The 12047-nt window shown below is 49.7% G+C and overlaps 1 protein-coding gene across 2 annotated transcripts; it reads right to left on the reverse strand.

The window, feature by feature from the left end:
* Positions 1 to 79: 79 nt before the first annotated feature.
* On the reverse strand, positions 80 to 10736 carry PPOX (protoporphyrinogen oxidase). 2 transcript variants are annotated; one of them, XM_063145893.1, is made up of 13 exons: positions 10602 to 10736; positions 9546 to 9639; positions 8709 to 8843; positions 8122 to 8237; positions 7852 to 7984; positions 6613 to 6757; positions 5441 to 5631; positions 4737 to 4797; positions 3943 to 4061; positions 3551 to 3664; positions 2674 to 2823; positions 1629 to 1671; positions 80 to 795 (listed from the first exon to the last, which is right to left on the reverse strand). In XM_063145893.1, exons 2-13 carry the CDS (start codon positions 9630 to 9632, stop codon positions 659 to 661), a joined length of 1431 nt encoding a protein of 476 aa, XP_063001963.1. In that variant the 5' UTR covers positions 9633 to 9639; positions 10602 to 10736; the 3' UTR covers positions 80 to 658. The 2 variants fall into 2 exon arrangements, with proteins under 2 accessions (XP_063001963.1, XP_063001964.1); XM_063145894.1 differs by lacking the exon at positions 10602 to 10736 and adding an exon at positions 9934 to 10423.
* Between the last annotated feature and the right edge of the window lie 1311 nt (positions 10737 to 12047).

Here is a 12047-nt window from a genome sequence, read left to right on the forward strand (position 1 = left end):
GTCCTCAACACCCATTCATTCATTCATTCATTCATTCATTCATTCATTCATTCATTCATTCAATGACAGCACAGGCCAGTTGAGAAGTCATCCCAGCCAGCCCCATCGGTAGGTCTGCTGGGTTTCTTTTATTAGCTATTGGCGTACCAGTGAGCTGTACACAGGCGTGCGGCAGGGCCAACGCCGCCTGCAGAGTGTGCCAACCCCCACATCTTGGGACAGAGTAGGAATGCCCAAAACCCCACCAGGACAATATCTGGAACACCACTGCTGGGGGAGTGTAGGACTGAGGCTCCCCATGCACAGGAGAGCCTCCTTCCAAGCCCGACAGCACACATTCACACACCCATCATCCCGGGGAAAGCCTGATCCGGATGACGCTCACTTGATGGTGCAGAGAGATAAGTACCTGCACTCATGGAGGCATCCAAGCGGGAGGAGGGGATGCCGTTTCAGGACGGGGTGGTGCTGTTCGTCTTTCCCTGCCGGCCCAAGGCAACTGGCCCTCCTCTTAAAAACACCGTTGTTAAAAAGTTGTCGATTCCCCTGCACCCCTGGTCCTGGGAAGCCAGCAGGATAGGGACAGAGCTATCACCGGCTGGAGGAGAGGAGCGACTTGGCACAGGGATCCCAAACTGCGGCGGAGCGCAGCCCTCGCTCAGGAGACGTGGCCGAGAAGCTTGGCCACGGCGGTCCGGCCGCTGGAGATGCAGTCGTTGACCGAAACACCCTCGTAGGAGGCCCCGACCAGGCTCAGAGGCAGCTTCTCTTGTGCTAGGTAAGCGGCTGCACTCTCTAGAGAAAAGGGAAATGGGAGAACCAGTTAGCAAGTCGGGTGGGCCAACGGGAGGCAGGCACAAATTGGAGCTTTTTCACCCAATCGGGAAGTTGCGGTCTTGGCTTGCAAATCTCATCATAACTCATGATTGGCTGTGCTGGCTGGCGCTGATGGGAGTTGGAGTCCAATACACTGAAGAGCCGCAGGTGGGGAAGGCTGGTTTACCTGCTCCCACAGTGGCCAACCAGAGGCCCATAGGAAGCCCAGAAGCAATGGCTTAATTTCTATAGACTTCATATATCTATCTATCTATCTATCTATCTATCTATCTATCCAGCTTTCCTCTGCCCTGTATTTTGGGAATATACAAGCAGGGCAAAAGGGTGGGGGTGGAAACCCAGAGAGCACAAGGTGTGTGAATGACTGGAAGTCGAGAGAGAGAGATGGAACTGACTTTATTCCTCCACTTGAACATCGTCTATCTTTAGCAGGAGACTGGCACCGATGAGGACTAGAGGCTTATTTTATTTTTTAAAAAACCCTTCGTAGCTTCCAAACAAAATAGTCAGTTCGTACACTCTACGTGTTTTGGCCTACGAAGTCTGGGCTAAGCACCTAAATGGGAGGCTGCCCTAGGCTGACCCGCCTCACCTGCATTCATCTCCTGCAACCCGCAGCGGCTCTCCAAGGCTTCTCTACTTCCCAGAATCCTTTTGTGATCTCACGATCCGAAGCTGGAGGCTTCCGCATGCACAGCAGGCACTCTACCCTCGCACTACACCTTCTCCCCACCTCCCCAAAACTTTTGTGGTGGATGGAAAGGGATATAGAAGCATCTTCCATGACCTACCTATGTGCTTCCAGTGGCCAAGGGTGTACTGAGGAATGCAAGCCTACAGAGACAGAAAGGGGCAAAGAATCAGCAGATCTGAATGCCTTTCAGCCTGCTCTACAGGTGCATTAAAAGTGGGAGTTCAAAGCCAAGCGGCAAAAGCTGGAATGCCTTTCATTCTGTTTCTACGCACATGATTTTCTCCCGGCCCAACCTGATGCCCTCTAGACATTTTGGACTACAACTCCCAGAATTCCTGGCCATTGGCCATGCTGGCTGAGGCTGATGGGAGCTGAAGTCCCAAATGTCTGGAGGTTGGGGAGGGCTGGAACAAGCCCATGAACCAACAATTAAAATACACAATATCATTCACAAAACCATGCTCGGTACAAAGCTCAACGAAACATATAGACAGTGGACCTCACTCTGTGTTTTAAACCATCAACTATTTTAAATATTTTTAGGCATTGTCCAGGGTGCTGAAATTGCAAATCCTGCAGGGAGAGTGGGTTGGACTAAAAGACCACTTAATTCCCCCTTCAAACACGACGAACTACCTGGCAATGGCAAATCCTGCTTGGGGAAAAATCACACATCTTCTCTAGACCATGGTAAACGAGTTTAACAATATGAATAGACAAAGTATATGTAATTAATATTTGCTCAGTACGAGTGCCAACTAGATCGGCTGAACCAAAAGCAGATATGAACTAAAGTATCTGTCAAAGATGAACAAAATGGATATACATGAACTGAGCAAATATAGATTCATTGTCATAGACTGAATTACTATATAGACATTGTATACGGTGTTTATTCATATTGTTAAACTTGTTTACTGTTATACAGTCTTTATCCCGCGTCATTCACATTGACTGTTTCTTCATTCATCGCCTGCGTGCATTATCCTCAGTTACTTGTTTAGGTCCTCTGTTCCCGGCTTGTTCCACTTCGGCTGCTTTCTCAAACTTGATGGAGAATGGCTAGAAAGACAGAGGACTAAAGCAGAGAAAATCTCTCTCTCTCTCTCTCTCTCCGGCCTGCAATTGCTGAGTGGACTTACCTTTTGCACCTTGACAATGGAGCGAGACGGCTCAGCCGATATCCCAAGGTGGTTTTGCACAGCGGCCTGTGCTCGGCTTAGCAAGACAGCATGGGAGACTGTGTCTGGGTCACCGAAACTTGGCGTGAACCATGCGCCACCCAGCATCACCTGAAAAGAAGGGTGAACAAAGGAGCCTGCTTTTATGCCAGGTTGGCTTGCCTGGGGTCCCAATCCAGGATTCCTCAGATGGCCATGCACCCTTCCCGTTGCATCTCCTTTCCACCGACCAATTTTTTTAGGGTGGTCTCCCAGCTTTTCCACATTTCCCCCCAATACTAAGTGGTTTGAATGCCTCTCTGAAGGCTTTAGTTACTGGCAGGAAGTGCTTTATTCTAAAACACACTAGTCTGGGGGGGAAGAGGAATTTTTGGCTCCGCCCCTTGTGCCCCGCCCACCATGGCAATGCAGCCCTCAAGAGCTTCTCTGAAATGGGATTCAGGCCCTCAGGCTGAAAGAAGTGCAGTTGCCCTGATGGGCAGTGCTGCTTCTCCAGGGTCATGGGTAGAGAAGGGTCTTCCTCATGACCTGCTCCAGGGCCGGCCCTACCATGAGGCAGAGTGCAGCAGCTGCCTCAGGCAGAGATTTCAAAGGGGCAGCGAAAGGTTAGCTAGCCAGTTTGTTAGTGCTGCATTTTTTTTATCGCTAGAGATGAAGGCAGGCGCTTGTGAGATTTGCCGCCTCATGCAATCAAATAACGTGAATACTGTTTGAATACCAAGCGCACTCACCGGCTCTCCATGAAACCATCTTTAGTACACAAATCTTACGGTAGAAGGGGGAGAAAACAGGATACTTTCCTCTCATTCCCTGCCACTAACACCACTCCAGTTCTTACCGTCAGGCGAGTGCTGGTTCCGCTGGACCCATCCTGTTCAGGAAAGGCGACCGAGTCGTAAACGATGCCTAGCAACGAACTGTCCTCAAAGGAAGGCACCAAGTGCCCGAACCCCTGGAGCAAAGAGATGTCAGGAATAAGCATTGTTAACAAGCATAGTTTGGAAGTTTTATATTTCTGTTTCATTCTTCCTTAAAGATACTGGGAGGAAGAGCCATATCAAGCGTGACAGCCAGAAATTCAACAGGTAAGGCCTCACCAATCCCAATTGCTACTTCGTTGTAAACATGATCCCCCCCAACCTGGCCTAGATTCAACTGATAGCTTGGAAAGGGCAGAGAGAATCTCTCTCTCAGCAGCTCTGTGTTTTGGCATCTGAAGTGCCTTCCTACCGTGACGGGGAGCCTCACGCTTTCGTACTGCAGGTTCACCACCCCCACCGAAACAGCTTGGATGGCCAGCAGCTCTCGGCCCAGCGGTTCGGCCCAGCCGGGGAGTGAAGCAGCAAGAGCTGGAAGCAGAGGAGAGAAAAAGCAAGTGAGCCCGGGATCCTGAAGGGGAATTTGGGGCCCTGCAGGATGCCATTTTTCTCTCCCTCCATCTCGTTTATAGGGGCCACAACTGGCATCTGCAACGAACAGTAGCAGAGCAGCACGCTTCCTTTCAGCCAGCCATGCCCTTTCCCCAAACACTCCGTTACATTCCTCCTCCGCCCGTTTTCCTTCTCCCATCCCCAACAAACCCTCGGCATCTGGTGCTCACTGAGCGCGCTTAGTCCTCATCTGGCTGTTTTTGGGTTTATTTCCCCCTCTGTAGGATTCTTTTATCTAAAGAGTTTGGGTACTTCTGCAAACCTTGGGGTTCCCCCGGGCCCACCAATTCCTCCCCAGATACCTGTGTAGAAGGTGTAGTTTTGGCTACCAAAAATTGAGAGAACCAAGTTTGCTCTTGGGACGGGAAGATCATCAGTAATCACAACCAACCCTAGAAGGACCTGTTCAGACAACACGCTAAACCACAGTTAGGCAGCTCACCCTTTTGTAGCAAATGGTTAGTGAGCATGTTTAAACCGTGGTTATGTAGCCACCGTGGTTAGGGATGGTTCACACGACACACTAAGCCATGCAGTTTAGCTTAAAATGCTTAACCACCGTGGCTTAAGAACAGAGCCGTCGGTCCCTCCTACCTTTGGCAGGCAGAGCGCTGATGACGTGGTCGGCCTCCACGCTGCCGTCCTCTAGGGCTATCTGAAGGAAGGAAAGCGCCACCAGCGTTAACTTCGTTTCTGCCAAGGCTCTGAGCCCCTTTCCCCTAACCACTGAGGCTGTGGTGCTTCCCGTTCTAAAAAGTCGAAAGGCTGAGTTACTGGGCAGAACAGCTTGCAGCTACAATACACTGGTATTTTGGCCCTGCCCACCACCAGAATGCGCCCCCTCCTCCCGAGAGCATCTCTCAAATGGAGTTTGACCCTCTGAGTGAAAGAGGTTCCTCACCCAGCCACAGAGGCCTCTGTGATGACATACCTCAAGAATGGCTACAGCGACTCAGATTTTACGTTTCCCTTGTTGCATTACGACCTGCTTCTCATGTGGTGTGGTGTGTGTGTGTGTCCAGCTTAGTGTTGGATGGCTTTCAAAGGGGGTTAGACAAATTCCTGGAGGAGAAGGCTATCAAAGGCTACTAGTCCTCATGGCTCTATGCATCATGGATCAGAGGCAGTCTGCCTATGTACACTAGTGGCTGGGGAACATGGGTGGGAGGGTCCTGCTGCACTCAGGTCTTGCTTGTAGTTCCATAGAAAGGGGGCCACTACACGGAAGGCTCTTCTCCAGGTGGAGTCTTCGGGCCATGCGGAACCACAAGTTACCCACCCCTGCAAGCCTTTCTCACCCGCCAGGAACCAGACGCTGTTCTCTCCAGCTGCTTCACAGGGCTGTCACAGTGGGTCTCCACCCCATGTTGCTTCAAGAAGTCCCCCAAGGCTTCAGGCAGGGACTGCATGCCATCGCGAAGGGACCACTGACTCCAGCGCTCTTCCTGGGCCCTGCGGATCAGCGGAGAGTCCACAGGGACGCTTTTCCCTAGCAGAAAAGGCTGTTGAGAGGCAGACAGGAAAACTGCAGTGGACAATTCTTCTTTTTGCCAACCATGGGCTATATGCGTTCCTCTCCACCTCATGCTCACTCAACAGCCTTCAGGAACGCTTGATGGGGTGATTTGGGGCAGGGGTCCTGCTAGAAATGAACAGCAGTGTGGCAGGCAGACATCCAGGTGATAGAAAACTCCTCCACCCACCCCAAAATTCTCTGTATTTATTTATTTATTCAATTTATATACCGCCCCATAGCTGAAGCTCTCTGGGCAGTTTACAAAAGTTAAAAACAGTGAACATTAAAAAGTATACAAAAGTATATAGAAATCTAGCATGACAGGAAGAAAGGATCCTGATATGCTAGATTTCTACATAAAGGGAGTTATTCTTTTCCTTTTTCTACCATTGTATTAAACTTTACACTTAACATGCATCCAAACTTGCCAAATATGCGTCAGGCTGGATCCAAACTTAAGTCACGCTCAGAGCAGATCCACTGAAATCATCAATGAGTCTACTTTAAGAATGACTAAGTCTGGATCCAACCCACTTTATTAAATGCATGTCGAGGCGTTAAAACATTGATTACACGCCTTGATTCGTTTTTGGTAAAACCTTAATCAGTCTTGTCTGATGAACATCAGCTTCTCCACCTCTGAAATTTACCACATTTCCACCCACTCAAAAAAAATCCCAAGCCGGATTTAATTTCCAGTATCTAAAAAGAGATCAAGTTTCTAGCCTAAGGCTAACCCTAAGGCTAAATTTGGAAGGGTGACGGGGGATCTTAATTGTTGGGCGCTTGTTCCACAGAAGAGCATTCCAAATCACCTTTGGTCTGAGGTGGTAGAGTCCAGAGTCTCCAGACACGGACTGAGGTGGTAGAGTCCAGACACAGACTGAACGCCTCAGCAAGAATGAGGTTGAACTCCCCTCCCTCCATTTTAGCTGCTTTCCTTTAAGGCCTCACCTCCACCCAGGGCCATGCCCAAGATGACAGAGCGGTGCGTCTGCTCGGCCCGGAACAGTGCCGGGAAACAGGAGCGAATGCTCAGCGCCCGGCAGTCTCCGGCAAACACTCCTCGGCACAGGCTGTCGATGACAATGTCGGCCAGCTGAGGAGGAGAAGAACAAGACAACAAAATGGGAGCTTCTACAAGCCAGCTCTGAGGGGATTGGCATTTTTTATATATATATGTGTACAGTAACTCTGCTCCTTTGAGGACATTTTGTTTCAGGAATGGCTTATCCTGACAGGTCAGGGTGGGGGAGCCTTCACGTGAGAGAACAGGGTGGGGCGGGAACAGCAGCATAGGCCTCTCAGGCACTGCGTGGAGTTGATAAGCGCAAACAGCCGCCGTCCCGCCCTTCACTTGTTTCTCTTCTTCCCCAACGCCCAGAAAAAAAATACACCAGCGAAATATGACCTCTTACATCTCCCCTTCTGGCCTATGCCCTCTTCACCACCACCCAGCACGGGGGGGGGGGGGGGGGGAAGGAAGCAGCCAAAATGTTCCTGAACTTGCCAAAAAAAATAGTTGGCCACTGAAATTTCAGCCTTCCGGCCTACTTTTAAAGGCAAAGGGGCCAGGCTAGGGGGCGGGGAAAGCTGGCAACCTAAGGCAGAAGGAAACAACACTTTTAAAACAGTGTTTTCTTCTGACATGGGAAGGGATTTATTTAATTATTACATTTACTTCCTGCCTTATCCTCAAAGGAGCCTGAGGTAATGTACATGACCCTCCTGTCCATTTTACCCTCACAACAACCCTGCGAATTAACTTAGCTTGGGTGCTGGTGACCGGCACAAAGCCACCCAGTGAGCTTCGTGGCCGAGTGAGGACTAGAACTTGGGTCTCTTGAGTCCCAGTCCAACACTCTCACCACTACACAACACTGCCTCTTCCAGTGCTGACTGCTTTCACTTCACTCTCTAGCCCTACTCCTGTGCCTTTATCAGGGGCCTGGCATGTAGAAATATAGTGGGTGGGGATTTTCCTAGAAGATTATAAATGTTTGAGCTGTGTGATTTCTGTATGGCAGGCAGCTGCTAGACGCATAGCAGCAGCACTGGGTGGGAGGAGGGTGGGGGCATGTGCCAACCTTGTGTTTTAGAAGAAGGCAATTGTGGGTTGTTGTTTTTTGCTTTGCAGCAAGGGGAGGTGTACAGTCTCTTAGATGAGCAGGGCACCGAACATGGCACAAGTACCTCCTGCCCAAAGCGCCGCCTCACGAAGGCATGGATGGTCTCGTCTGTTTCGGAGCCACGAGGGGCCGTCAGCTCTCTCAGCCCGCTCCACACCAGAGGACGGGTGAAAGGAGACACCGTCCGGAGGAGGCCCCTGAAAACCACACCGCCCCCGCAGAAAAAGCAGAAGGGGGGGAAAAAGCACAGGACACAAAACCATCATTTTCTGGTACCCATTAAGCAAGATGGCCTTTCCCCCCATTCAACGGGATTTCTGGAAAATTAACGTACCCAATACCCGAAGGGAGTTTATGCAGCATCCTACCAACGTAGAGGTAGCGGTTCTTGGAAGCTGGGTGGTCACCAGGGACTGGAAGCACGTCCCCTTCAAGTCCAAGTTCGGACACCTAGAGAAGAATCGTGACCCCATTTATGCTTAACCATTTATTTATCACTACATTTTCATCCTGCCTTTCTTCCTCTTGCACGGTCCTCCTCACCATTTTATCCTCACGACGACGACTTTTGTTACGCGTCTCTTGGAGACCCCAACATCTCTTCAATAAGGATCGGCTAATTGTTGGAGGTGTTAAGCAGCTAATGCTTCTTTTAAGCACATGTTTTGGTAATGCCTACTGGTTGTCCCCTTGGGGAGGTCATTATACAGATAAATTTTGCATTGGGACACTCATTAATATTTACTGAGGCACGTGTGTTTTTAACTTATCAATCTGCTTGCTGGAAGTTAATGTGTGGTCAGCACAAATGGATTCCCTGCGCCCTTCTAACAATTGCTTCATCAATGACAGATTCCTGTAGATGGGTGGATCTCACCAATCAGGCCTTGATTCCCTCCCTCTTCCTCCTTCCCAATGTACCATAAGAAGGGTGTTCTTTCCCACGTCCCCAGCAGGCCGGATCCCTCTGGGCCCATGTTCAAAAACTGCCCCATCCTCCGTGCGGGTGGAATGGATCCAGCCGCCCAGGTGGTTGCTGCTTTCTAAGAGGATTATCTGGGTGGAGGAGAGAGAGAGAGAGAAAGAGAGAAAGAAAGAAAGACAGAGAAGGTGAGCAAATGGGATCCATTCAGCCATGTCTTCATCAGGATTGCTGGACTGGTTGTCATCATATTTTCCTCTATTTCCAATCTTCACGGGGTGAATGCCGATCACTGCACAGGCAAAGCATCCCTGCCCCATGTGCAAGAGGGGGATATCACCAGACTTGGGGAAACCCAAAGTTTGCAGAAGCGGGGGGAATCCCACCAACAGCCCAGCGAGATCTAAGCATGCTTTGGCGCCATGGAAAGTTACTGACAGAATTGAAGGGGGATGGGGACATAATGGAGTATCCAGAACACAATCAACTCATGCTGCATTGTTTCGTTGCAGGCCCTCACATTTTGTTTAATCTAAATGTGCCTTTACATTTTTGGCGGATCTTAACACCGTTTGATGGGCAAGTGGCTAAAGATTTGGAAGAAAGCTCAAATTTCAAGGATGGCAGGTGGGTTGGAGCTGTAGTGCCTGGACTTCCTGGTATTGTTTTCATGAGATGCAGGATTGCTTTGGATCGATATAAGTGTTTACCATCTTGCAATGGTTTTGGTCACCCCCCACCCCCACAAAGCATGGCCAAGTGAAGAGGAAAGGGCATTTTACTATGCCCTGGGCCTCTTGGGAGCAACAGTGGTCCATAGAGGGGCAAATACTCACCTTGGGTGCCTGGGGACTTTTGGCCAGGTAATAGCAGGCTGCAAGACCGCTCACCCCTCCACCAAGGACAGCCACCTTCCGCTGCATCAGAAGACTAGAGAGGATGATAATAATAATAATAATAATAATAATAATGATAATGACACCCTTTCCTTCTTCTATGCAGCTCTGGATGGTATATATCACGGGTGCAGAACCTCACACAGGGGTGGGGGTGGGGCATATCCACCAGAAAACCATGCCCTGTTCCCCCCCCCCCTTTACTCCAATCAGCTTTTGCGGGGTTCGCACCTCCCGCAATTCTAAAAGGTTGAAAGACGTCTCCCTGTCCACATTCTCCACACCAGGCATCATTTTGTACACCTCTATCAGGTCTCCCCTCACTCACCTCTTTTCTAAGCTAAACAGTCCCAGCTGTTGTAACCTTTCCTCTTCTTCACTTTCCCCCACTCTACGTCATTCTTTTTTGAGACGCGGTGACCAAAACTGTACACAGTATTCCAAGCGAGTTGGCACCATAGATTTGTATAAAGGCAGTATGATCTTGGCAGTTGTTTTCGATCCCTCTTCTACTTATACTTAACGTGGAGTTGTTTGCCTTTTTCACAGCAGCTGCATGCTGGGGCAACCCTTCCACCAAGCCGTCCGCCACAACCCCAAGATCTCTTTCTTGGTCGGTCACTGCCCTCCATCGTCTCTCTTTAATGCATTACTCTCCTCCAGTCTGTGGAATACACCCATCCGAACCCAGAACCTCCGGTTACCCCTTCTGGCTCCGTAATGCACACTGACCCTGCAAAGATTCCTGCATTGAGCAGGGGGTTGGACTCGATGGCCTTGTAGGCCCCTTCCAACTCTGCTATTCTATGCTTCTATGTCTCCTTTACTCGCTTTCCAGTTATCCCTGCAGCCTCTGCGCCACCCAAACCCCTCCATGACCCACAACCTCATGGCCCCAGTTTTGCAATGACTGGCTCCTCCTACATCAACACCTTCTCTCCTACACGTTTTGGCTGCATTCACACGAGCACAAACACCACTGCAAGGCACGCATACCTGGGTCTGATTCTGATATCCGGATACCGACCCTGACTCTGATATCCTGCATCAAGTCTCTTCCTCCGCAGCTGAGCTCAAGGCTCCTCCCCTCCGTCTGGGATTGGTTAATAAGGACAATGACGTAAAGTTCAAGGGGGCTGACCGACTCGCCTCCAATCAAACGCCCCGAGCGCGGGGGGCGGAGCCAAAAGGACGGGGAAGGCGAGGCGAATGGAACGTCGGGTGATACTTCTTGTACATAACTTCTAGTGGGCGGGGTCTGTGAAGAGGCGGGCGGAGCCTCCTGGTAGCTCCACCCAACGGAGCTCTCTTTTAAAAAAAGTCATTTACAGACTTTAGGATTAAGAAATTCAGAACTTCACTTTGCAAACAAATCATTAAAAGCGAACCCTGCTTTCAAAAGGCTCCTCCTCCAGACAGAACTCTTGTGCCTTTAGCAAACACATGGCAGGCAGAAATCCAACAGGTTAAGACATTGTACACACTCACTTTCTCTCTGCTCTGGAGAACTGCATCCAATGGCATTGCTGCTTGTTACAGCTAGTTTATTTAAGAAATTAATGTATAAAGCTGCTGCACTATAGAAAAATAGAGCTGGTGCAGCATAGTGGCTAAGAGATGGAGCAAAGAATCAGGAAGTTAAATAAATAAAAAAGTTGCCAATTCGAATGTCAACTCTGCCATGAACACTTCAGGTGGCCTTAGGCAAGCCCCTCACTCTAAGCCTCAACCCCTCCAACTGCAATATTGGGGATAATCATACCTGTTTACCTAACAAGGTTGTTGTAAGGATTGAAACTAGATAATGCACATATAGCGCTTCGAAACTAGTAGCTAGCAATAGCTTCTAGTCCTGATGGCTCTATGCTTCCTCCAGTATCAGTCTGGAGCCTACGTACACCAGTGGCTGGGGAACATGGGCGGGAGGGTGCTGTTGCACTCATGTCCTGCTTGTGGGTTCCCAATGGGCAGCTGGTTGGCCACTGTGTGAATAGAAGGCTGGACTGGATGGACGGAACCATGGTCCGATCCAGCACGGCTCTTCTTATGTTCTTATGAGAAGCACTATAAAAATGTTATGTATTAACAGGTGAGAACACAGTGGCCAACCAGCCATTGAACAAGCAGGACATGGTACAACAGCACTCTCCCACCCATGTTCCCCAGCAACTGGTGCACACAGGCTTATTGCCTCGAATACTGGAAACAGCACACAACCATCAGGGCTAGTAGCCATGGATAGCTTTTGCCTCCAGGAATTTATCCAACCCCCTTTTGAAGCCATTCAGATTGGTGACCACCATCACTACATCTTGTAGTAGTGAGTTCCACTGTGTGAAGAAGTACTACCTTGTATTTGTCTTGGATCTCCCACCAATCAACATCATGGGATGACGACCCCGGGTTCTAGCATTTTGAGAGAGGGAGAAAAATGTCTCCCTT

The sequence above is a fragment of the Elgaria multicarinata genome, chromosome 21, assembly GCF_023053635.1.
Source record: "Elgaria multicarinata webbii isolate HBS135686 ecotype San Diego chromosome 21, rElgMul1.1.pri, whole genome shotgun sequence".
Taxonomy (NCBI): domain Eukaryota; kingdom Metazoa; phylum Chordata; class Lepidosauria; order Squamata; family Anguidae; genus Elgaria; species Elgaria multicarinata.